Source organism: Papio anubis, chromosome 17 (assembly GCF_008728515.1).
Source record: "Papio anubis isolate 15944 chromosome 17, Panubis1.0, whole genome shotgun sequence".
Lineage (NCBI taxonomy): Eukaryota > Metazoa > Chordata > Mammalia > Primates > Cercopithecidae > Papio > Papio anubis.
Genome location: NC_044992.1, coordinates 9,848,509 through 9,875,373, shown reverse-complemented (window position 1 = coordinate 9,875,373; position 26,865 = coordinate 9,848,509). Strand labels below are relative to the sequence as shown.

General features: G+C 48.2%; 1 protein-coding gene across 1 annotated transcript in view; it reads left to right on the top strand.

Moving 5' to 3' along the window:
* The window catches only part of MYH13 (myosin heavy chain 13), a 78,706-nt gene that overhangs the window by 28,663 nt on the left and 23,178 nt on the right, over positions 1 to 26,865 (top strand). Inside the window, exons 11-22 of the mRNA XM_031657224.1 lie at positions 801 to 939; positions 3,862 to 3,980; positions 5,036 to 5,185; positions 5,280 to 5,450; positions 6,433 to 6,742; positions 10,104 to 10,177; positions 10,268 to 10,355; positions 17,012 to 17,129; positions 17,961 to 18,084; positions 19,661 to 19,797; positions 22,376 to 22,631; positions 25,091 to 25,333. Of these exons, the coding sequence (XP_031513084.1) occupies positions 801 to 939; positions 3,862 to 3,980; positions 5,036 to 5,185; positions 5,280 to 5,450; positions 6,433 to 6,742; positions 10,104 to 10,177; positions 10,268 to 10,355; positions 17,012 to 17,129; positions 17,961 to 18,084; positions 19,661 to 19,797; positions 22,376 to 22,631; positions 25,091 to 25,333 (1,929 nt within the window). The remainder of the gene's footprint in view (positions 1 to 800; positions 940 to 3,861; positions 3,981 to 5,035; positions 5,186 to 5,279; positions 5,451 to 6,432; positions 6,743 to 10,103; positions 10,178 to 10,267; positions 10,356 to 17,011; positions 17,130 to 17,960; positions 18,085 to 19,660; positions 19,798 to 22,375; positions 22,632 to 25,090; positions 25,334 to 26,865) is intronic.

Here is a 26,865-nt window from a genome sequence, read left to right as displayed (position 1 = left end):
GAGATGGAGTCTTGCTCTATCACCCAGGCTGGAGTGCAGTGGTGCAGTCTCGGCTCACTGCAACCTCAGCCTCCCGGGTTGACCCCATTCTCCTGCCTCAGCCTCCCGAGTAGCTGGGGCTACAAGCGCCCGCCACCACGCCTGGTTATTTTTTTGTATTTTTAGTAGAGACGGGGTTTCACTGTGTTAGCCAGGATGGTCTCCATCTCCTCGGCCTCCCAAAGTGCTAGGATTACAGGCTTGAGCCACCGCGCCCTGCCTTTTGTTTGTTTGTTTGTTTTTGAGATGGGGTCTTGCTCTGTCTCCCAGGCTGGAGTGCAATGGTGCAATCTTGGCTCACTCCAACCTCTGCCTCTCGGGTTCAACTGATTCTCCTGCCTCAGCCTCCTGAGTAGCTGGGACTACAGGCACTGGCCACCGTGCCCAGCTAGTTTTAGTAGAGATGGGAGTTTCACCACATTGGCCAGGATGGTCTCGATCTCCTGACCTCGTGATCTGCCTGCCTCGGCCTCCCAAAGTGCTGGGATTACAGGCGTGAGCCACCACACCCGGCCGTAATCGGTTCTTACTTGATGGAAGGAAACAGACAATTCACACCTTTTTCCCATAGTCTCCATCCACCCACACAAACATGTGTGAAACAAATGGTTTCTAATTTACCACACCCCACCTGTCATCCACTTATTTGGGCAAATGCTGTCTCACATGCTATACAAAAAAGAGGTAAGGTCTTTGCCAAGAAGAGGCTGCATATGGATCCCTGAGTCCTACTATGACAGTCGCCCTTTCTTTCTTTCCAGAATGCCATTGACATCCTGGGCTTCAGCTCAGAGGAGAAAGTTGGGATCTACAAACTGACGGGAGCCGTGATGCATTATGGGAACATGAAGTTCAAGCAGAAGCAGCGTGAGGAGCAGGCGGAGCCGGACGGCACCGAAGGTAACCGGGAAAAGGGATGCGATTGGGTCCCAGTGTGTTCGCGTGTGGGCGAGGCCACGTGAGATAAACTGCATTCATTTCAAGAGCTGTTCTTCCAAAACTGCATAAATCAAATCTAGGTTTCCTGAAGCTCATTGTAGCATGCACCAGGAGTCTGCTCACTCAGTCAAGGACTCTTAGAGTGGTGAATCCTTGAAAAACAAGGATTTTTTTTTTTTTTTTTGAGGCGGAGTCTCGCTCTGCCACCCGGGCTGGAGAGCAGTGGCGCGATCTCGCCTCACTGCAAGCTCCACCTCCTGGGTTCACGCCATTCTCCTGCCTCAGCCTCCCAAGTAGCTGGGACTACAGGCGGCCGCCGCCATGCCCGGCTAATTTTTAAGTATTTTTTAGTAGAGACAGGGTTTCACCGTGTTAGTCAGGATGGTCTGGATCTCCTGACCTCGTGATCCGCCTGCCTCGGCCTCCCAAAGTGCTGGGATTACAGGCGTGATGTGCCTGTTTTTTTAAAGGTGGACTCTCATGAGACAATATTGTTAGGTGAACTTCTCTTTCTCTCCACCACTATGCAGTCTTCATCACTCAGGCCTAAAATGATATGGTAAAGTGGAAGCCAAGTTTTTTTCCTCCCATCACCTGCACCCCAGCATCTGTTGAAATTGGCCCTGAACCAAGAATGGTGAACAGTTCTTCCTCCCCATAACTCTCACCTGGCTGATCCTACCGCCACCCTCTGCCTCATCCCTAAGAGGCCTGGAACTAGAGCAGAGGGCAGCAGGAAGGGCTGAGCAGTGACCGACTCCCCCCACCCCCCACCCCGCCCCTATACATCCTGCTCATTAGACTTCTTAGCGCTCACGATGCGTCTTACAAGTTCCTTGAATTAAAGCCTGGCAACATGAACGGTTCCTGATAATTCTGCCTTTTGATCACAGCCCCACGGTGTGTGAAGCAGTACGCTTTAAACTCTCAAGTAATAAAAAGGAAGTGCAGCCATAAAGTAAAGGGTGGAAAAATCTACAAAACCTTATCAGTGTCCCATAAAGGCTCAGCAGCCTCCTATCCTAGGCCTGCCTGGGATGATTCTCCCTTTGTATTAACTCAGAGTCACCTGATTGGTCACCTCATCATGGGAGTTGTACAGGTTCCACTGCACTCAAGTAAAGGAGATTATACAAGGCATGTACACCAGGGGGCACACCTTGGGTGCCATCCTAGAATCCTGCCCATCACAGTGGAGGGCACTCCAAGTCTTCACACAGGAAACACTTCTGACTGGGGCAATCAGGGAAGGCTTCCTGATAGAAGGGGCACTGACTTGGACTTTGAGGGATGAGTAGGATTCTGAAAAATTGGAGGAGAGATCAGTTCAAGCAGAAGAAATGTCATGAGCAGGCCGGGCACGGCAGCTCATGCCTGTAATCCCAGCACTTTGGGAGGCCAAGGTGGGTGTATCATCTGAGGTCAGAGGTCGAGACTATCCTGGCTAACACGGTGAAACCCCCTCTCTACTAAAATACAAAAAATTAGCCGGGTGTGGTGGCGGGCACCTGTAATCCCAGCTACTTGGGAGACTGAGGCAGGAGAATGGCGTGAACCTGGGAGGCAGAACTTGCAGTGAGCTGAGATCACACCACTGCACTCCATCCTGGGCAACATTGCAAAACTCCAAAAAAAAAAAGTAGTAGTCCCTGGGGAGCAGCATTTCTCTGCCTTTTTGATGAGCTCAGTACAGGCCACCAGGTCATTCTCAAAGTCAATGAACGTCTGCTGAAATATATGCAAACATATAACCCATGATCTATAGGAAACAGCCAAAAGTCAACTGCTTTTGACCATCTCCAAACATTTGAAGGCAGGGTCAGGTTTCGTACTTCTCTTTCAACTATGAGCGTGGTACTTTGCTTAAATTAGGAAGGTGCCTCGTGTATATTGACAACTGTCCAAGTGGTGGCTCCTTTACTCATATAACATTTTAATGTATTGTCAGACTCCAACATAACTATGTAATTAATTTTTATTTTTTTGAGTCAGAGTCTTGCTCTTGTCACCCAGACTGGAGTGCAATGGCATGATCTCGGCTCACTGCAACCTCCACCTCCCGGGTTCAAGTGATTCTTCTTCCTCAGCCTCCTGAGCAGCTGGGATTACAGGCGCTCGCCACTATGCCAGGCTGATTTTTGTATTTTTAGTACAGGCAGGGCCATGTTGGCCAGGCTGGTCTTGAACTCCTGACCTCAGGTGATCCACCCGCCTCAGCCTCCCAAAGTGCTGGGATTATAGGCATGAACCACCGTGCCTGGCCTGTAATTAACATTTTTTTAATGAAATCAAAATATCAGTAGGTCAGGATTGGCCAAGAAGCTTTTTATTGTTAAAAGTTGCATCTAGGGCCAGGCGTGGTGGCTCAAGCCTGTGATCCCAGCACTTTGGGAGGCCGAGATGGGTGGATCACGAGGTCAGGAGATCGAGACCAACAGTGAAACCCCGTCTCTACTAAAAAATACAAAAAACTAGCCGGGCAAGGTGGCGGGCGCCTGCAGTCCCAGCTACTAGGGAGGCTGAGGCATGAGAATGGCATAAACCCGGGAGGCAGAGCTTGCAGTGAGCTGAGATCCAGCCACTGTACTCCAGCCCGGGCGACAGAGCGAGACTCCGTCTCAAAAAAAAAAAAAAAAAAAAACAGTTGCATCTAGGAGGCAAATTGGAAGTTCTTGAGAACCATGGGGCCCTGGACTATGGGACTGAAGTTTCAGTGAACAAGTTCAGACCTGGTACAGATACGACAACATGAAAACATCTAAGAGAATGACAGAAAACACTTTTCTTCCAGAAAACACTTCTTTCTCCCCAGAAGCCAGGGGCTGACTGGACACTTTAGCAGCTACTGTTTTTGCATGATGCCATTTTTTTCTCTTCCTTCAGTGGCTGACAAAGCCGGATACCTGATGGGACTGAATTCTGCAGAAATGCTGAAGGGCCTGTGCTGTCCAAGGGTGAAGGTTGGGAATGAGTATGTCACTAAAGGGCAAAATGTCCAGCAGGTAATGGAGATGCTCTGATCCGGTTGATTGAGATCTTTTGTTATTTGAGCCATTGTTTTAAAGTTCTTTCAGTTGCAGGTATCAGAAATGCACATGAAACCAGCTTTCACATTAAGAGAAAAATCATTTTTAGGCTTCAGAGGCAACTGAAGGAATGCAAATCATTGAGTGCCCATTGGACGCCATGAGGACCTGGAATTAGAAAGTGAAGAGCCCTCTGGAGCCAGGCAGCCTCCCTCCAGCTCCTCTGGGGTTCATGGGCTGTTGACTCTCTCCTCTGTTGTGTCCTTGCTAAGCAGATAAGTTTCCTGGACCTCTCTTGCCTGTGGCCACCCCATAGCTCCCAAGTTTATATCTCTGTGTTTCCAGCCTCACCCTGAGACTGAAACCAGTGTCTTTTGATCCCAATTCCAAATTCTTAGGAGAGATACTCAATTAATCCAACCTGGATCAAGTGTTCACCTCTGGTCTAATTAAGTGTGGCCAGGGGCTGGAGTCATGTGCTATAACCACGTTGTTGGAAAAATATCTTTGTAAATAGGATAGTTCTCAAAGAAAGGGGAACAGCGTGGGCTGGGCAAACACCTCTCAAAATATTTAATATTATGTTGAATGATCTGAAATTGCCAATATTCAACTGCTTTTGATTTTCTTTTTTTCTTTTCTTTTTTTTTTTTTTTTGAGACAGAGTCTCGCTATGTTGCAGGCTGGAGTGCAGTGGCACAATCTTGGCTCACTGCAACCTCCACCTCCCAAGTTCAAGTGATTCTCCTGCCTCAGCCTCCTGAATAGCTGGAACTACAGGCACATGCCACCACACCTGGCTAATTTTTTTATTTTTAGTAAAGACGAGATTTCACCATGTTGGCCAGGATAGCCTCGATCTCCTGAGCTCATGATCTGCCCACCTCGGCCTCCCACAGTGCTGGGATTACAGGCGCGAGCCACCATGTCCAGCCAACAGCTTTTGATTTTCAAGTCAATTTCATATGTTTCAACTTAATGCAGCCATAGAAACACTAACTCAAGGGTTGAGTGGGTGATCCTTTTTCAAGGTGACCAACTCGGTGGGTGCTCTGGCCAAAGCTGTCTACGAGAAGATGTTCCTGTGGATGGTCACCCGCATCAACCAGCAGCTGGACACCAAGCAGCCCAGGCAGTACTTCATCGGGGTCTTGGACATTGCTGGCTTTGAGATCTTTGATGTGAGTTGTGGCCTTCTACTTTCTTGTCTGCTTTGCTGAATCTCCAATGTATTTTCTAAGGTCACTCAAATTCTTTGGTATTTGAATCACCCAGTTCAACAGCCTGGAGCAGCTGTGCATCAACTTCACCAACGAGAAACTGCAACAGTTTTTCAACCACCACATGTTCGTGCTAGAGCAGGAGGAGTACAAGAAGGAAGGCATTGAGTGGGAGTTCATTGACTTCGGGATGGACCTGGCTGCCTGCATCGAGCTCATTGAGAAGGTAGAGAGATACTGCTCCCCAGGACAGCTCCTCCTTGGTGGGGACCCTCCTCTTCTTACTCTGATTCTTTTCTGCTCACAGATTGGTGCCCGCAGCCCCCAGGCTGCAAGCCTTCAGAAAGATCACTGAATGTCTTTGTGCAAAGAGAATGAATGTCCTAAATCTGTTCTGACACTTAAAAAGGTTTATGGGTCATTAAAATCCAAGGGCTCAGTTATCTGCAAGAATGTGATAGAACCCCAGTAAGGACTGTGGCATTTCTTACCTATTTGACTTACCCAAAGACCCAAGCAGGCGGAACCATGCAGCAGTGTGGCTCTTGGAGGGATGTTACTATGCAAACAGGAGTGGACATTAACTTTTTTTTTTTTTTTTTTTTGAGATGGAGTCTCGCTCTGTCACCTAGGCTGGAGTGCAGTGGCGCGGTCTCAGCTCACTGCAACCTCCGCCTCCCAGGTTCAAGCGATCCTCCTGCCTCAGCCTCCTGAATAGCTGGGACTACAGGTGCCTGCCACCACGCCTGGATAATTTGTGTGTGTGTGTGTATTTTTAGTAGAGACGGGGTTTCCCCGTGTTGGCCAGGCTGGTCTCAAACTCCTGACCTTGTGATCCGCCCGCCTCAGCCTCCCAAAGTACTGGGATTACAGACGTAAGCCACCACGCCCGGCTGACATTAACTTTTTAAAAAGGAATTCCCATACCATTGGAGCACTGCTCATGTTGGAATGAGTATATCTTCCTAAGGTAATTTCATCCTATATTCTTTTGTTCAGCAGCTATTAATTAAGCACATACTCTATGCCTAGCACTTTCTGGTCATCCCCCAAACAGACCAAGAGACTTGCTCCCCCAGTGCGTACATGCCAGCTTTCCTAGTACCAGAGTGAAAGCACCAAAGAAGCTCTTTTGGCTTCTCCAGACCATGGAGCATGGGTATGCACTAGTATATGTGGAGGTGTAGACTCTGTTATCCTCTTTCCAGCCTATGGGCATCTTCTCCATCCTGGAAGAGGAGTGCATGTTCCCCAAGGCAACAGACACCTCCTTCAAGAACAAGCTGTATGACCAGCATCTTGGAAAATCCAACAACTTCCAGAAGCCCAAGCCTGCCAAAGGCAAGGCTGAGGCTCACTTCTCGCTGGTGCACTACGCCGGCACCGTGGACTACAACATTGCCGGCTGGCTCGACAAGAACAAGGACCCCCTGAACGAGACTGTGGTGGGGCTGTACCAGAAGTCTTCACTGAAGCTTCTCTCCTTCCTTTTTTCCAACTATGCTGGTGCGGACACAGGTAAAATTCTATCATTTCTTTCCCTCTGTGGGACGTTCTATGTAATTACTTCTAACCCAGAGCTGCTCGTGAAGAATCTTGGAGGGATGTTACTATGAAAACAGGAGTGGACATGAACTTTTTTTTTTTTTTTTTTTTTTTTTTGAGATGGAGTCTCGCTCTGTCACCTAGGCTGGAGTGCAGTGGTGCGGTCTTGGCTCACTGCAACCTCTGCCTCCCAGGTTCAAGCTTCAGCTGAACTTCAGACCTGAGCTTCAGCTGAGTATGATGTTTCTGTCTTTCAGCTCCATTTTTCTTCCTCCTGCTCTTATTCTTCCTCTTCTGTCAGAGATAGAGCTCTATGGAGGTAAACAGGACTTCTCAGTGGCCACGATAGTCAACATCACATTGTTTAATAGTTTTCTATTGAGGTATAATTCACATATAATAAAATTCCCCCTTAAAACCATGTAGTGGTTTTGGCCGGGCACAGTGGCTCAGGCCAGTAATCCTAGCTCTTTGGGAGGCCAAGGCAGGGACCGATCACTGAGGTCAGGAGTTTGAGACCAGCCTGGCCAATAAGGTGAAACTGCAACCTCCGTCTTCCAGGTTCTAGAGATTCTCCTGCCTCAGCCTCCCAAGTAGCTGGGACTACAGGCATGTGCCACCACACCTGGCTAATATTTTGTATTTTAGTAGAGACAGGCTTTCACCATGTTGGCCAGGATGGTGTTGATCTCCTGACCTCATGATCCGCCCGCCTCGGCCTCCCAAAGTGCTGGGATTAGAGGCGTAAGCCACCGCATCCGTCCCCACGAGCAGATTTCTATTCCTAGCCTCTGGCAACCACTCATCAACTTTCTATCTCTGTAGATTTGCCTCTCTGGGCATTTTGTGTAAACTGAATTATATACTGGATGCTCTTTTGTGTCTGGCTTCTTTCGCTCAGGCTACTGTTCTCAAGGTCTGTTCCTGTTGTAGCATGTATCAGGACTTTGTTCTTTCCGATGGACAAATAATAGTTCATTGTATGAATAGATCACCTTGTGTCTGCACATTCATCAGCCGATGAACTTTTTGGCTACTGGGCATGATGTTGCTATGAACATCTGTATAAAAGTTTATATGTGAACATCTATTGGCAGTTCTTTTGGGTATATACAGTACCTAGGAGTAGAGTTGCTGGGTCATATGACAACTGTGTTCAAAGTTTTGAGTAACTTCTGAACTCCTTTCCAAAGTGGCTACACAGGAGCCAGGTGTGGTGGCTCACACCTGTAATCCCAACAGTTTGGGATGCTGAGGCAGAAGGATCATTTGAGGCCAGGGGTTCAAGACCAGTGTGGGCAACATAGAGATCCTGTCTCTAAAACAAAACAACAAAACAAAACAAAATAAAATAAAATACTTAGCCAGAAGTGGTGGTACACACCTGTAGTCCAGCTACTTGGGAACCTGAGCTGGGAGGATCACATGAGGTTGGGTGACTGAGATTACAGTGAGCCATGACTGTGCCACTGCACTCCAGCCTGGATGACAGAGTGAGACCCTATCTCAAATAAATAAATAAGTAACACAAGCCAGTATCACTTTTTAAGATTACCAGTAAATATACTTTTAAAGAGTTACCAACATAGAGTTTTAACATTATATGCCATTTTAAATGCATACATTTAATAAATTCATATAATATATGAAATATAATTATTCGTTAGACAATGAGATCACTTTTTTTTAAATGAAAGCCTAATATCCTCTGGGCAAGGGAATGTAATAAATGGGAAATGGGCACATACGTAAACCTCAATGATGAAAATCATTTTCTTTGAATCTGATCACAATCTCTCTGTAACTACATTGCATAACCTCACCTAGACATAACATCAACTCTAACATAAGACCCTGTGTGGATGTGGATTTGGGGAAGCGGCTTTCCTGCCTTCCCTTCCCCGATCCAAACACACATTCATGCTAGACCCCGGGGACAAAGTGGGGTGAAGGGAAAGGAAGATAGGGGAGACCGGGACATGGCATTTTCCCCCAAGGCTGCATCTTGATTAACTATCAGAGAAAATTGAGTCATTCGGAAAAAGTAGACTCCAAATTAAGACGGTAAGTTGAGTTGTTTCCTTTAGGAAAGAAAAAAAAAAACCAACTTATAAAATATTCTTGAGAAAATTCCGTGTTACTACTTTCAGTTACTTACTCATTTAGAGATAAACAGGGATTAAAGAAGAAAAGGAGGTAGATTCGTGAAAGAAACTACAAACATTGCCAGGCATGGTCGCTCACACCCATAATCCCAGCACTTTGAGAGGCCAAGTGGGCAGATCACTTGAAGTCAGGAGTTCAAGACCAGCCTGGCCAATATGGTGAAACCCATCTCTACTAAAAATACAAAAATTAGCCGGACATGGTGATGCTCGCCTGTAGTCCCAGATACTTGGGAGGCTGAGGCAGGAGAATCGCTTGAACCCGGGAAGCAGAGGTTGCAGGGAGCCTGGGCATCGCAGTGAGACTCTGTCTCAAAACAAACAACAAAAAAAGAAAAAAAAAAAGAAGAAAAGAAAGAAAGAAACTACAAACATTAAGAGGGACATCTCAATCTTTTTTTTTTTTTTTTTTTTTTTTTGAGACGGAGTCTCGCTCTGTCACTCAGGCTGGAGTGCAGTGGCCGGATCTCAGCTCACTGCAAGCTCCGCCTCCCGGGTTCACGCCATTCTCCTGCCTCAGCCTCCCAGAGTAGCTGGGACTACAGGCGCCTGCCACCTCGCCCGGCTAACATCTCAATCTTGTGAATTATTCAGTTTGCTTTCAGGTCTGATTTCTAAAGGAAAGGACTCCCCTTTTATACTGAGAGTTTAAGTTATACTCTCAGTTAAATACTACCCACACCCCATCCCACCTCATTCCCACAATGATAAAGCTGAGGGTTCTCAATCCTGGGTAGTTTGGAGGCATTTTAAAAACAAACTAACAGGCCAGGCACGGTGGCTCACACCTGTAATCCCAGCACTTTGGGAGGCTGAGGTCAGGAGTTCAAGACCAGCCTGGCCAACGTGGTGAAACCTTGTCTCTCCTAAAAATACAAGAATTAGCCAGATGTGGTGGTGCGTGCCTGTAGTCTCAGCTACTTGGGAGGCTGAGGCAGGAGAATGGCTTGAACCTGGGAGGTGGAGGTTGCAGTGAGCCGAGACTGTGCCATTGTACTCTAGCCTGGAGGACAGAGCGAGACTCTGTCTAAAACAAACAAAGAAACAAAACCTCAGGTCTCTCATGTCAAAAGGAAACCAGAACCCGGGACTGGGAAGGGGTGGTTCAGGAAGCCCACTCCTGGGTCCTCTGGGATACATCTGACACGCCCTTCTGTGTCTGTCTGTAGGCGACTCCGGGGGAAGCAAGAAGGGCGGGAAGAAGAAGGGCTCCTCTTTCCAGACTGTGTCGGCCGTGTTCAGGGTTAGTGTTTTGGCAGCTTGCACATCCGATTGTTTTTCTGCCCAGTGAAACGGCATTTGCTAAATGTGCTTGTTTTGGTTTATGTCCCAGGAAAATCTAAACAAATTGATGACTAACTTAAGGAGCACCCACCCTCACTTTGTACGATGCCTGATTCCCAATGAGACCAAGACTCCTGGTAAGTACCAGCAGATCTTGGCAAGTATTTGAACAGAACAGGCTGCCCCGAGATAAATGCAGAATTCTGTGGGTGTGCTCTTGGAAAGAGGGATGGTCTGTATCACTTCTGAAAGCGGTCTCTGAAATAGGGTTGCCAGATTTAGCAGATAAAAATACCGGATGTACCCAACACAAAGAAATGATCAATGTTTGAGGTGATGGATATCCCAGTTATGCAGATATGATCTTTGCACATTTCACGCTTGTATCAAAATACCATGTGTACCCCACAAAGATGTTCAACTATTATGTGACCACAAAAATGTTAAAAACCGAATGCCGTATTAAATGTTATTAAATTTCAATTTCAGATAAACAATGAAAAATGTCTTAATATAAATGTGACCCATGCACTATTTGGAATATACTTCCTCCAAAAAAGTATTCATCGTTTATCTGAAATTGACATTGAATGGCACATCTGTATCTTATCTGGCACCCCTACTATGAAATCATATTCAAAATATTGTGTGTATGTGTATAGGTACATCAGATCCACAGCTTTCATAAGATGAAGGCTCTGTTGGCCTCCTTTACCCCAAAGTTAAATACCACTACATTAGGTAAATAATCATCTTAGGTATCCCATAATCAAACTAGCATCAGTAACAACTGTTTGAGGCCGTACTTCATGTCAATCACTTTGTTATATTATCCCGAATCCTTGCAGCAGCTCTCTGCAAGATACACGTATTGATCTCCAGTTTATAAATGAGAAAACTGAGAATCAGAGACTATGTATAAATATAGAACCCCGTGCAATAGAGGGCTCCGTTCACTGTCACTTCATCCCGATTTGCAAACATTCTTGGAATCTAGCTTTTTCAGTGTTATTTGTCACAAAAAGGAAAACCAAGTGCCACGTGGAGCTGTGCCTATGGGGTAACGCGCTCACCAGCTGAGCTGTTCTATGCCCAACACGGGCCTCCCAGTTCAGGATTAAACATCCTGCCTCTGCAACATTACAAGTAAACAGAGGTATAGATTGTCGGGGAAAAAAAAATATATAGTTCACCTATTACCACGTGACCCTAAGCAGAGCATCTGAGCATTTTCTGCCTCAGCTTTCTTGTCTATAAAACAAGGATACAAGTGGCATTTTTATCTATTATTTCCTTCTTCAATAAGCAGTCATAAAGTGGTTACTCACTTCGCAAGTATCAGCTCATTTAACCCACCTTAGAGGGTTGTCGTGAGGGTTCAATGAGTAAGTGCAAGTCAAGCATTTACAACAGGGCTGAGCACATTGTGAACACCCAGCAAACGTTGGATGTTTATCATTATTACTATTATTATCATCATTATCACTCAGAACTAGAAACTGTAACTCCCCAATAGCCAGGTGTGTTATAGTTAGTGAAACTGCATCTTCCATGAAAGTTAGGTTCTAAAGTCTAAGTCAAAGGTAATAACCAGCTACATCACTGTGATATGCATTATTTGGGGCATCCTGCAGCCTCCTGACCAGTGAGCCAGCTTCTCCAGTGTTGGGAAGAGTGGTTTCTTTGGTTAAGCATCACACAAAATCATTGGCTTTTATGTAGGTCTTGGAAAAAATCCATTTCCGTTACTGTCGGCGTTGAGTACACACTTGCATAAATCAAGCATGCTTGTGGCCTGACTCCTGTCTCAGCAGATGGCCTGCAAGGTGGCAGGAGATGGCTTTAAACTGTACCTCTGGGAGGAAGGCTTTTGGTAATCCACTGGCTTACATTATTTTTTTTTTTTTCTTTTGAGACAGAGCCTTGCTCTGTCGCCAGGCTGGAGTGCAGTGGCGCGATCTCGGCTCACTGCAACCTCCGACTCCCTGGTTCAAGGTATTCTCTTGCCTCAGCCTCCCGAGTGGCTGGGACTACAGGCGCCTGCCACCACGCCCAGCTAATTTTTTGTATTTTTAGTAAAGATGGGGTTTCACCATCTTGGCCAGGATGGTCTCGATCTCCTGACCTCGTGATCTGCCCGCCTCAGCCTCCCAAAGTGCTGGGATTACAGGCATGAGCCACTGCGCCCAGCCCTACCTTTTCTTTGGGAAGGTAAAGGTTGCTGAAATGTCTGTCCTTTTCTGTTGTGTTTGCTTCTCCTTAGCTCCGGCACCTACCTCTCTGTTTTCATGTCCATTTCTGGGAATGGCCCAACACTGATACAGAAGCCTGGTGATACCTTAGAAAGCACCTAGTGTGCCCTCTTTATTTTCTAGAAGACTAGAGACTACGGAGATTTCCATGCCTCACCCCAGGGCACCTAGAGCAGGGGCTGGGAGTCACAATCCACGATCAAATCTCAAGTTCCTCCCCACCCACAGGCACATACGGGATTTGCTAGTTGTTCTCCCAAATCCTCCGGGGCTTCACAGGCACAGGTCCTGTGCTCGTCTGCTGAACAGGGAACCCTCAGGAGCAGGCTCCAGCCTCTATTCCTCTCATTCTCCTCGTGCAGCAAACCTGGGGCCTGCTAAGTCTGTGCTGCTGGCTCACCAAAGGCTGGCTCGCTGCTGTTTTTAAATGTAGGTTTTATTATTGTTAAGGGATGGAGAGGCCAACAGACCAGAAGATGGTTACCATTAAAAAGACAGCCACGGCTGGGCATGGTGGCTCACGCCTGTAATCCCAACACTTTGGGAGGCTGAGGCGGGTGGATCACCTGAGGTCAGAAGTTTGAGACCAGCCTAACATGGTGAAACCCCGTCTCGACTAAAAATACAAAAATTAGCCTGGCGTAGTGGCGCATGCCTGCAATCCCAGCTACTTGGGAGGCTGAGGCAGAATTGCTTGTACCCGGGAGGCAGAGGTTGCAGTGAGCCGAGATTGCGCCACTGCACCCCAGCCTCAGTGACAGACGGAGACTCCGTCTCAAAAAAAAAAAAAAAAAGATGCAGTGCTCGAGAGGAGGGGGCCTGCCACAGAGGGCCATGAGGGGAAGCACCAGGGCTAGGTTTGGGGGTGGGGGAGTAAGGAGAAATCACAGGCCAGAGCCTTGAGGGTCGTTCCCATGGGATGGAGTCAGTGAGGAAGCATGAACAGGCCAGGCAGGTTCAGCACTGGCAAGTTTGAATGGTTTCAGCAGACGTCAAAATGTAGGGACTTTCTCAAGTTGGCCGGTACCCGGGGCCCTGAGGTGACCAGGGCAGGGAAATATTGACCCACAGTGTAAGAGTCCTGTGAGAGCCTGACAAAGGTAGGGGTTGGGGGTTAATGGCTTTGGATAGTTGGTTTGCATGTGAAAGATGTGCTTGCGGGAATTTGTTTGCTATCTCCTGGAATTAGCTAGCCCCCAGGAAGGGCAGTCTCTCCTGGGCCGGCAAGGCCCCAAGATGCCAGAGCATCATAAGATACAGCATATTTCAAAAGCATGGCGAACACCACTGCCCATGGAGGCAAAGATGGCTGGAGAAAGGAGTGGGATGGAAGTGATACACTTGGAGAAGTAAAGAGGAAAAACCCTTCAGCAATTGAAGCAGAAGAATGAGAGAATAGCTCAGGGAAATTTTTAGAAGTTTTGCATGTTGGTACAAAACCAAAGGAGGCCCTTTACATGGACCTGATAGAAAACAACTCAGGCCAGGTTTGAGGAAAAACAGAGCAAGCCCTAAGAGAACTCAGCTCGGGATTCCGAGTCTGCACAAACCAGAGGGGCCCTGTGAGGGAGGAGAGTCCCGTATCGGCTCTGCTACGGCCTTGCAAAGCCCTTCACCTCTCTGGGCCTCCGTCTCCCCCAGGGCCCTGCCACCCCATAGGATGCCTCTGCAGGAATTAGAAAAGATCTCTCAGTCCAAGTGGGACACGGCCCTTAACAGGATGGACAGCCTGGCAAGCATGGTGGCAGCTCTGGCCTCCCCACCATAAAATGATGGTCCTTTCGGCTTTCTTCTGGCTCTAGAAGCTTCAATTCTCTTGTAATTATGCCTTTTTCTCTCTGCTCCTGGCGCTTAAGAAGAAAGAGGCCTCAGCCACATGGTTAACGCAAGTGTTAATCATGCCTGCTTTCACCATTTTAACCGCTATACTGATCTTTTCTCTCTCTCTCTCTTTTTTTTTTTTTCAAGACAGGGTCTCACTCTGTCGTTCAGGCTGGAGTGCAATGGTGCAATCTCAGCTCACTGCAACCTCTGCGTCCTAGGTTTAAGCAATCCTCCTGCCTCAGCCTCCCAAGTAGCTGGTATTACAGGGACACACCACACCCCCCAGCTAATTTTTTGTATTTTTAATAGAGACAGGGTTTCACCATGTTGGCCAGGGTGGTGTCGAACTCCTGACCTCAGGCAATCCGCCCACCTCGGCCTCCCAAAGCGCTGGGATTACAGGCGTGAGCCACCGCGCCCGGCCTGTACTCATCTTAACTCAGTTAATCCTCAACCGCCTGATGAAGTAGATACTACAGGTTGCATATCCCTTTATCTGAAATGCTTGGGACCAGGAGTGTTTTACACTTTAAATTTCTGTGGCTATTGGAATATCTTATGAGCCTAATGAGATATCTTGGGATGGGACTAAGTCTAAACACAAAATTCATCTGTTTCATATGGGTCTTATACACACAGCCCTAAGGTAATTGTATAGAATATTAATTTTATACATGAAACAGTTTTGGCTGCAATCTGCCTCATGAGCTCAGTTGTGGAATTCTCCACTGTGGCATCAGGTTGGAGCTCAAAGTTTTCAGGCTTTGAATTTTCTGATTGGGGATGCTCAATCTACATTATTATCCTCATTTCACAAATAGAGAAATTGAGGCAGAGACAGCCCAAGTCCACAAAGCTAGTAAACAGCACAGCTGGGATCTTAACCGCTCAGAATCACCATCTGAGAGCTCATGGGAGTCGAATTAGACCGTTTCTAAGGTTGTCTCCACATCAGCGGTTCTATGAATTTCTTTTTTTAATTATTTTATTTATTTATTTATTTATTTAAGACTGAGTCTTGCTCTGTCACCCATGCTGGAGTGCAGTGGCACGATCTCGGCTCACTGCAACCTCCGCCTCCCGGGTTCAAGCAATTCTCCTGACTCAGCCTCCCGAGTAGCTGAGACTACAGGTGCCTGCCACCACGCCCAGCTAATTTTTGTATTTTTAGTAGAGATGGGGTTTCACCATGTTGGCCAGGCTGGTCTCGAACTCCTGACCTCAGGTGATCTGCCCACCTTGGCCTTCCAAGTGCTGGGATTACAGGTGTTGAGCCGCTGCACCTGGCTGGTTCTCTGAATGTCTGAGACATTTTCTCCTTGCTCTTAACCATGTTTTCTCTAGATAATCACCGCCTGATAGTACTTTCAGAAATGATTAAATGCCCCATGTCTGCACTATTTAATAGAGTGGCCACCGTTACAGGAAATGTTTACATTTACATGAAAAGTTTTAAAATGTTAATTAATTTTTAATGTTAATGAATTTAAATGTAAATAGCCACATGTGGCTGGTCACTACTGTATCTGACAGTGCAGTTCTACCAAAGCCTTGAAAAATCATCTAATTGTATAGTGATGTCTCCTCACAGCTACCAGGGAAGCATGTGGGCATTCTGGAAGCTTCCCTAAGGTTAAGTCAAAGCCAGCTTTGGCCCCACCCCCCTCCCAGCAATTTAGGGAGTCCACAAAGAGAAGCCATCAGGTTGCCGTAGCCCCTCTCCTCTAACCCCTCACACAGACCTGAGACAGAATTTTCTCCATCCTAGTTTGATCTGTGCCTGACCCAGGCTGGTTACCACGAGCATCCATGTTACCTCCCCAGGGGGGCATGCCCCTCTGGCTCCTCGCCTTCCAGCCAAGCTCCATTTCTCCCCCAATTCCTAGAGCAGGGGCTGAGTGGTCAGCAGATGACCGCCGCCCTGCCTTCAACCCCGCTCTGGGTCCCCTCCCATGGTCTCCTCTTCTTTTTTTCTTTATTTCTTTATTATTATTATTATTATTATTTATTATTTTGAGACAGAGTTTCACTCTTGTTGCCTAGGCTGGAGTGCAAGGGCTCAATCTCAGCTCATTGCAACCTCCGCCCCCTGTGTTCAAGCAATTCTCTTGCCTCAGCCTCCCAAGTAGCTGGGATTATAAGTGTGTGCCACCACGCCTGGCTAATTTTTGTATTTTTAGTAGAAACTGGGTTTCACCATGTTGGCCAGGCTGGTCTTGAACTCCTGACCTCAGGCGATACGCCCACCTCAGCCTCCCAAAGTGCTGGGATTATAGGCATGAGCCACCGCGCCCAGCCGGCCTCCTCTTCTTTGCTGGGTTACTCTTCTGCAGCCGCAGCCTGAAGATTTTTCCAACTCCATCCTTGTGTAGATGCAAGAAGACATCTCAGGTTATCCCAAAGGAAGCCCAAGTGCACCCCGTATTCACTCTGCCCCCTTTTGCAGCCTTGCTACAGAGTCAGGGCTGAGGACAGAAAGCACAATGCTTTGGCTCTTACTGCCACGGTTATGGGGTGCTAGCATCTCCCCAAGAGGTTGGGATTATTTCTACTGTGGGACCTGCAGGCAGGCTCCGGCCACTCCCAGCCCTCTACCTTGGAGCTGGCACTGACTCTGCCACTCAAGTGTGGATGTGCTGGAGGGTTTCATGGTGCCTCAGACCACCAACAACAAATGAAGGGGTCACAGGCACACCTCTGGGACGTTCTCTCTCCAGGTGTGATGGATCACTACTTGGTCATGCACCAGCTGCGCTGTAACGGGGTCCTCGAGGGCATCCGGATTTGCAGAAAGGGATTCCCTAGCCGGATCCTCTATGCTGACTTCAAGCAGCGGTAGGTTCCCTCTCTCCTGTGCATCTCTCTCCTTCCGAGGGCAACTTCTGCATTCCCCAGAGACACTCTTCGGCCTGGGTATTTGCTGAGCTCCCAAGCCTCCCAGAGTTTCCATGGACTTCATCTCTTGCTGGAGGAACTGACACTATGCCCACAGTGAGTGCTGGGCACTCCAAGTGGTTCCAAATTCAGAGCCCAGACCCTCTAGCCTGATTGCGACTATAGGCCAGGATGTCTCAACTTCTGAACTATGGACATTCAGGCTAGACATTCAGTCCTTTATTGTGGAGGCTGTGCTGGGTGTGGGAGGATTTTAGCAGTAACCCTGCCCTCTACTCAGAGATGTGGTAGCGAACCCCACCCCTCCCCGCTAAGCTGTGACAATCAAAACTCTCTAGACATTGCCAAATCACCCCCAGCTGAGGCCCGCAGCTCTAGACTAACTCTGTTCTCTGAGCCGCCATTGGGGTGTGCAAGTCCAGGCCTCATCCAGGATGGAAGACAGGAAAGGACCTTCCAGAAGTAGGAGAACCAAGGTCTGCAGGTCACGGTTGATTTCAAGGCTCTTTTAAGCCAGAGAAGAATCATTTCCTCTGAAAGCAAACTTCCCGCCATGCACTCAGCTGGGCTTCCTTCTTTCACGCTTCTCTCCCACCCACCGTGGCCCCCTTGCTAGAATCAGCCCCTAGCTATTCCCATCTCCCAGACCAGCTGTACAATATTCCACTTCCTCCTAAGGCTGGAACAGGAGAAGATTCTAGAAGGCCTGGTCTCAGCTATGAAGCCTTTCTGGGGATTGGAATCCATCCGGGAAATGTCCTCTCTCCTTAGGTACCGGATCCTCAATGCCAGTGCTATCCCTGAAGGGCAGTTCATTGATAGCAAAAACGCCTCAGAGAAGCTCCTGAACTCCATCGATGTGGACCGGGAGCAGTTCAGGTTCGGCAACACCAAGGTGAGTACAGGCGAGGCTGGGACTCCTCTAGTAACCTCACAGCCCTGGGCTGCTTGTTAGCTGATCCCTTTCCCCTTCTGGTGCACCTGACCGTCCTTGCCCAGTCGCCCAGGTAAAGGGAGCTCTGTGTCTAGATAGAGAGAGTTTATCTCCCTATTGGTTTGTATGTGGCTGGAAGCTTAGACTGGAAGCCTGAGCCCCACCATGCAGCAAGGATGGGAAAAGCCAATGGGGAACTCTAGTGTCCCAGAGGTAAGAAAGAGCCGAAAAGAGAGGAGAACGTAGAGAGGACTCCACGGACACTGAGGCCTTGAGAAGAATGACTATAACCAATAAAACCAGCTACCAGGTGGGGCGCAGTGGCTCATGCCGATAATCCCACTGCTTCTGGGAGGCTGAAGTAGGATTGCTTGCGGCCAGGAGATGGAGGCTGCAGTGCGCTTGACCATCCTACTGCACTCCAGCCTGGGCAACAGAGTGAAGCCCTGTCTCAAAAAACAAAGACAAAGACAAACTAGCTACCATTTATTGAGCACGTGAGTATCAGCCCCGTGAGAAGCCTCCTGCACGTACTTCACTGACTCCTCACTATCCAGCGAGGTGGGAGTGATGGTGACAAGGATGGCACTGACTCTTCAGGTTCTTGGGAGGCTGAGAAACTGACTCAAGGTCACACATGGATAGATAGTAAGTGGCAAAGGTCAGCTTCAAATCCTGGCCTGCCTCCATAAGATTCATATCTCAGAAAGGGGCAGGTTGGGGGTCCCCACCAAGGAAGAGCCTGCTGGCCCCAGAGGGCACTTGGTTTCCCTGGACTGTTACAGAGGGAGCGGGTGAAGTGGGCCTGAGGGTAGGACCAACGTTCCCGGATGTACAGAGAAAGAGAGTGAAGCCAACGCATCTGTGAGTCTCTCTGATCTGGGCACGATCGCATCCCATGGTTTCTTTCTGGACTCATCTTTGTTTCCTGTACGTGAGCTCTGTCAGAACTGGTCTCTGTGGGTTGGTGGGGCCTGGAACAGGTTTTTTGTTGTTGTTGTTTTGGGTTTTTGTTGTTGTTGTTTTGTTTGTTTTGTTTTGAGACAAAGTCTTGCTCTGTCACCCAGGCTGGAGTGCAATGGCGCCATCTCTGCTCACTGCAACCTCCACCTCCCAGGCTCGAGTGATGCTCCAGCCTCAGCCTCCTGAGTATCTGGGATTACAGGTGCCCGGATACCACCACGCCTGGATAATTTTTGTGTTTTTAGTAGAGACAGGGTTTCACCATGATGGCCAGGCTGGTCTCGAACTCCTGACCTCAAATGATCTGCCTGCCTCGGCCTCCCAAAGAGTTGGGATTACAGGCATGAGCCACCGCACCTGGCCTGGAACAGACTCTGGAACAGGCTGCCTCACTGCCCAGGAGGGGCCACTGAGGAGACCAGAGTCACAGAGAAGCAAGTCCTGGAAACGGAATTGCTGCCCCAGCCATGCTCTGAGGTTGAGGCTCAGAGTTGGGCAGAAACAGGCTCCCTCAAGGGCCCGGCTGAACACCTGCTGGGGAAAAAGATCAAGGCTCCTCTGTCTTTTAATGCAGGTGTTTTTCAAAGCTGGGCTCCTGGGGCTTTTGGAGGAGATGAGAGACGAGAAGCTGGTGACGCTAATGACGCGCACGCAGGCCGTGTGCAGGGGCTACCTGATGCGGGTGGAGTTCAAGAAGATGATGGAGAGGAGGTGACACAGACCCTCACCTCCACCTTATCCTGCCCTCTCTGCTTAGCAGCTGATCGTCGCTCCCTGCTTTTCGTCTTGGGATATCCATGTGCTTGCTCTTTCTTTCCTTCATTTGTGTAACCCACATCTACTGAGCGGCAATCCTGGGCTGGGAGCTCTGCATGGCACTGGGGAGACAGAAATGAACCCTGCCTCACAGGGTCATAAAGGAGTGGGAAGCAGACACGTGCATGGCTGGTTTTAATGCCTGTGACAAGCGCAATGTTCATGTTATAGTCCGGGGATAGGGAACTGGCAAGAATAAGCAGCTAGCCTAGTTGGGGGGTTGGAGTTGGCATGAAGATGCCAGCAAGAAGGAAGCACTTTTTTTTTTTGAGACAGAGTCTTGCTCTGTCATCCAGGCTGGAGTACAGTGGCACAATCTCAGCTCACTGCAACCTCCACCTTCCAGGTTCAAGTGACCTTCCTGCCTCAGCCTCCCTAATAGCTGGGATCATAGGCGTGTACCACCATGCCTGGCTAATTTATATATATATATATATATATACACACACATTTTTTTTATTTTTTTTTAAGTAGAGATGGAGTTTCACCATGTTGGCCAGGCTGGTCTTGAACTCCTGACCTCAGGTGATCCGCCCACCTCAGCCTCCCAAAGTGCTGGGATTACAGGTGTGCGCCAGCATGCCTGGCTGAAGAAAGCACTTCCTGAAGCAAGGTCTACATAACCTGAGAGTGGGTGGTCTGGGAGGAAGCCCGACAAGCAAATGGCTGTCATTGGAATCTAGAGCAAGAGGCAGGCAGTGGAGGTCCCTGTGTGTCACATTCGGAAACCCAGGCTGCACCCTGTCATTGATGGAGAGCTGTAGAAGGTGTGTGGGGAGACGAGGTGTAGGATTGCGTCACTCTGGCAACTAGGAGGAGGGTGAACACAAGGGCTATGGAGGGGCAAGACCACAGTGTGGTAGAAGTCCAAACAAGGGATGACAAGGACCTGAAGTAGGACATGGTTGGTGGGTTAGAGAGCAGGGCACGGATTAAAGGAATGTTTAAGTCTGATTCCTTTGATAATTCAAGAGAAGGAATAGCAGCACTGATGACTGCAGGGATTGCAGGGAGAGTGTGGGAGAGAGCCTGTTCTCCCTGGTTCCCTGATCCCCTGTGACTCTGACTGTCAGAGCCATAATGGACCGCCATTACGTATGTGTCAGGAATGACTCCCAGGCATCGAGCTTGGTGAAGCAGATGGAAGCCAGCACGGAGATGAAAAGAATCTCAAGAAGGCAAAGAGAAGCCAGTGTTCAGGAATCCATAAGCTATGTAAATACAAAGCTGTGGAGGGTGAAGGGGAGGAGATCATGTGGGTGATGCTGGGATGAAAACAGCAGTAGAAATTAGGAATATAGGCTGGTTGCGGTGGCTCACACTTGTAACCCCAGCACTTTGGGAGGCCGAGGCGGGCAGATCACCTGCAGTCAGGAGTTCGAGACCAGCCTGGCCAACATGGCGAAACCCCGTCTCTACTAAAAATATAAAAATTAGCCAGGCATGCGCCGGGCGTGGTGGCTCACGCCTGTAATCCCAGCACTTTGGGAGGCCGAGGCAGGTGGATCACGAGGTCAGGAGATCGAGACCATCCTGACTAACATGGTGAAACCTTGTCTTTACTAAAAATACAAAAAATTAGCCGGGCATGGTGGCAGTCGCCTGTAATCCCAGCTACTCGGGAGGCTGAGGCAGAATGCCGTGAACCCAGGAGGCAGAGCTTTCAGTAAGCCGAGATCGTGCCACTGCACTCCAGCCTGGGCGACAGAGCAAGACTCTGTCTCAAAAAAAAAAAAAAAAAAAAGGCCAGGCGTGGTGGTGCACACCTGTAATTCCAGCTACTCAGGAGGCTGAGGCAGAAGAATTGCTTGAACCTAGGAGGTGGAGGTTGCAGTTAGCCGAGATTGCACCATTACACTCTAGCTTGGGCAACAGAGCAAGACTCCGTCTCAAAAAAAAAAAAAAAAAAGTATCAAAAACATATATAGAAAAGAAAGAAATTGGGAAGACAGATCAACTCTACCAGGGCAAGAGACTGGGAGATGACCAAGGACGAGTCCTTGGTTTCTTCAGCAAGAAAGAGGGACCTCATATGGCAAAATACAATGAAACAGGAAACATGTTGATGGAATCTAGGGCAGAGAAAGTTTCAAAAGTTGAGAACTGGTTAACACATCAAATGTGGGAGAAAGACCCAATCAAATAGGAATGAAAGCTAGTCCTTGAACTGAGCATTAGGAAGTCACTGACGCCCTCAGGCAGGGCACTCAGTAGGGTGGTGGAAGGGGCAGCCAGGTGACCAGGTGCTTGCAGGAGGCCCCGCGCCCTCTCCTACCTTCCAACCTGTGCACGTGCCTCTGTCTCCTCTGCCCCTCATTTGCAGACCTACTCTGGATCCAGAGGATCTGCCAAGCTTGGCTGCACCTCCCCACCTAACCAGGAAGGATGGAGGATGGGCCCGTGGGGGACAGGTGGGGGGTGCAGAGACCAGACCTTGCTGGGTTTATTAATTCGAGTCCTAATGGGTGTACAGGGACTCCATCTTCTGCATCCAGTACAACATCCGCTCTTTTATGAACGTCAAGCACTGGCCCTGGATGAACCTGTTCTTCAAAATCAAACCCCTACTGAAGAGTGCAGAGGCCGAGAAGGAGATGGCCACCATGAAGGAAGACTTCGAAAGGACCAAGGAAGAACTGGCCCGATCTGAGGCTCGCCGGAAGGAGCTGGAGGAGAAAATGGTCTCCCTGCTGCAGGAAAAGAATGACCTCCAATTGCAGGTCCAGTCTGTAAGTACCTCCTACTTAAGAACGCAAAACACAGACTCTGGAGGACAGAAAAGGGGGAGGAAGGTTGAGGGCACCATCGGGTGTCTATTCAAGAGACAGTGGTGCCACCTAGTGGTCTTGTGGAGTATTGCAGCACCACCCCGCTCGTAAAAGGATGCCTGGTCCCGGGCTTCGCCAAAGCAGTGAGTGCCAGAAATTATGTCTGCAAAGAGAATCTGTGCTCTGATTTGTCCCCGACATCACAGAGTTAGATATATTTTGCTGTGGGCATGAGGGATATATATGTGTCATACATATATGCACCACACCTTTTAAAAAACAATACAAATAAAAATAATCAAAATTAACCGAATTCAAAGTCGCAAGAGTAATTGTCCATATATGATTTAAAATAATGTGTAAAAAGTACTTTAGGCCAGGCACGGTGGCTCATGCCTGTAAACCCAACACTTTGGGAGGCCGAGGTGGGAGGATCGCTTGAGCCCAGAAGTTCAAGACCAGCCTGGGTATCATGGTAAAACCCCATCTCTATAAAAATAAAAAAATAAAAAAACTAGCCAGACGTGGTGGTGCATGTCTCTAGTCCAACATACTCAGAAGGCTGAGGTGGGAGGATCACCTGAGCCCAGGCGGTTGAGGCTGCAGTGAGCTGAGAACATGCCACTGCACTCCAGCCTGGGCAACATAGTGAGACCCCGATCTCAAAAAAAAAAGTGCTTTAAACATACATAGTTTTATCAAAGAAATGGGAGGATATAGGCTGGACGTGGTGGCTCATGCCTGTAATCCCAGCACTTAGGGAGACCGAGGCAGGTGGATCACAAGGTCAGGAGATCAAGACCATCCTGGCTAACATGGTGAAACCCCGTCTCTTCTAAAAATACAGAAATTAGCCGGGCGTGGTGGTGCGCACCTGTAGTCCCAGCTACTCAGAAGGCTGAGGCAGGAGAATCATTTGAACTCAGGAGGCGGAGTTTGCATTGAGCCGAGATTGCACCACTGCACTCCAGCCTGGGAGACACAGCGAGACTCTGTCTCAAAAAATAAATAAATAAATACTCTTATATGGGAAGATACAGCCCGATTTAGAACAGAAGTAGCTAATGTTGGTCTGTCCAAGAGACTCACTGCAGCATCTTCTAGGACATATGTATTCAATCACGAATTCTTGGGTGTTTTTAATTATCTGTTCTGTGGTTCAAGGAGACACAGCTAAGGAGACACAGGAAGAACTTTTCCATTGAAAGGACCAGGCCTGGTGGCTCCTGCCTGTGATCCCAACACTTTCAGAAGCCAAGGCAGGAGGATCACTTGAGCTCAGAAGCTCAAGACCAGCCTGGGCAACATAGTGGGACCTTATCTCTAGAACATAAATAAATACATACATTTAAAAACAAATTTAATGGAAGTTAAAAGATAGTAATGTTTTGAAACGATTTTGTCAGCTTGAGATAACATGGAGTAGATGAATCATTTTCCAACTGGTGGTAGCAGGAAGAGTGAGATGAACAGCTGTTCAAATGTGGCAAATTTCCAGAGGCTTCATTCTTTAAAATGAACTTGTAACTTCACGAACTCCTCTGTTTGAAATTATTATAAGTGAGGCCAGGCATGGGGGCGCACACTTGTAGTCCCAGCACTTTGGGAGGCTGAGGCAGGAGGATCACTTGAGGCTAAAATTCGAGACAAGCCTGGGCAACACATTGAGACCCCCTCTGTACACACACACAAAAAGAAGCCAGTCATGGTGGCACATACCTTGTAGTTCCAGCTACTTGGGGGGCTGAGGTGGGAGGATCACTTGAGACAGGCGTGTGAGGCTGCAGTGGGCTATCTCACACCACTGCACTTCAGCTTTGGCAACAGAGCAAGACCTTGTCTCTAAAGAAATAAATGGACAAATTATTAAATGCGAATTTCTATAAGCAATGTCCTTGGTAGTGAAAAACAAACAAAAAAACAGCATGTATACTGGCTAGGTGCAGTGGCTCACGCCTGTAATCCCAGCACTTTGGGAGACCGAGGTGGAAGGATGACCTGAGGTCAGGAGTTTGAGACCAGCCTGGCCAACATGGTGAAATCCCATCTCTACAAATATTACAAAGATTAGCCAGGTGTGGTAGAACATGCCTGTAATCCCAGCAACTCGGGACTACAATCGCTGGAACCTGGGGGGCAGAGGTTGCAGTGAGCCAAGATGGCGCCACCACACTCCAGCCTGGGCCACACAGCAAAACTCCATCTAAAAAGAAAAAAAAATGTGTTTATGTACATGTATGTGTGCAGTGTGTGCACATGTGCGTGCATGTGTGTGCAGTGTGTGCACATGTGCGTGCATGTGTGTGCATGACCCATTTCTTGGCTTAGGTGTAGATAATGGGCTTTAAGAGGGTGACACCCTTTCTTTGTAGCATTTTCAAAGAGGCCAATCAAAACATAAAATGACCTGGTTCTTTCAGGAAACGGAAAATCTGATGGACGCTGAGGAACGGTGTGAAGGACTCATCAAAAGCAAGATCCTATTGGAAGCAAAAGTCAAGGAGCTGACTGAGAGACTGGAAGAGGAAGAGGACATGAATTCTGAACTGGTTGCCAAGAAGAGGAATCTGGAAGACAAATGCTGCTCTCTCAAGAGAGACATTGATGACCTGGAGCTGACCTTGACGAAAGTCGAAAAGGAGAAGCATGCCACAGAGAACAAGGTGCGCAAACCCAAGGGATTCCCGCAGTGTCTTAACCAGCTTTCTCTCTCTCTCTCTGTAAGGAGGAGAAAGGGTGGCGTAGGAGTCCAGTCAATACAACATTGCCCAGAAATGAGAGGCTGGAGTCAAGGAGAAGGGTAGTTAAGTCCCAACAAGTTCTGTCCCCTGCCGTCTTTTCTGTCCCATAGGTTCTCCTCCTCCTCCTCCTCCTTTGTCTTCTTCTTTTTTTTTTGCGAGACGGAATCTTGCTCTGTCACCCAGGCAGATGTCGTTACAGTGGCACGATCTCAGCTCAATGCAACCTCCGCCTCCCGAGTTCAAGCAATTCTCCTGCCTCAGCCTCCCGAGTAGCTGGGATTATAGGCGCACACCACCATGCCCAGCTAATTTTTTGTATTTTTAATAGAGATGGGGTTTCACCATGTGGGCCAAGCTGGTCTCAAACTCCTGACTTCAGGTGATCCACCGACCTCGGCCTCTCAAAGTGCTGGGATTACAGGTGTGAGCCACTGTGCCCGACCCCATAGGCTCTTCTCAAACCTCCCTGGCTGTATCACAAACTTCTAGCATTTCTTTGAGAGGAAGGACTGTTTCATATTCTTCTTCATTTCCCATAGCACCAAGCGCAGGGATTGCAAACGAGAAGGCCTACAGGGGCCAGCCAGATAGTGAAGAAGGCAGAAGACTGGATAACGCCAAGGATTGACTGAGAGGAGCGGGTACTGGCAGAACAGCGTTTGGGAAAGTCATTTGGAATGACTTAGTCGAATTAAGAATCCAGATACCCTATGACTCAGCAATTCTGCTCCTCAGTGTATAGATCGAGGAATTCTTCCACCTTTCTCCACGGTGACATGTCCTAGGGTGTTCGTAGTGGCATTGCTTGTGGGAGGCAGCTGGAGGCAGTGCCAGCGTCCACCACGGGGAAAACGGGGAGATAACATGTAGTAGATACACACCAGGGAGAACCACGTAGCCATTAGGAACAATGAGTTGTGCACAGCAAATATTAAATACTGCTAAATGGTGGGGAAATGTAAGAAAATGAAATATAGGGCCAGGCACGGTGGCTCACGCCTGTAATCCCTGCACTTTGGAAGGCCAACGGGGGCAGATCATGAAGTCAGGAGATCGAGACCATCCTGGCTAACATGGTGAAACCCCGTCTCTACGAAAAATACAAAAATTATCTGGGCGTTGTGGCAGGCGCCTGTATTCCCAGCTACTTGGGAGGCTGAGGCAGGAGAATCACTCAAACCTAGGAGGTAGAGATTGTGGTGAGCCGAGATCGCACCACTGCACTCCAGCCTGGGTGACAAAGCAAGACTCATCTCAAAAAAAAAAGAAAAGAAAAAGAAAATGAAGTATATAGCATAATAGCATTTATGTAGACAAAAATCATATGCACACAACACAACAACATACATTTCAACAAAAATATATAAAACCACTGACATGATTCACATCATAATGGGTTGCCCATGAGGTGGGCTAAGGGATGTGAACTGCTGAGCGTAAGAGACAATGACAGT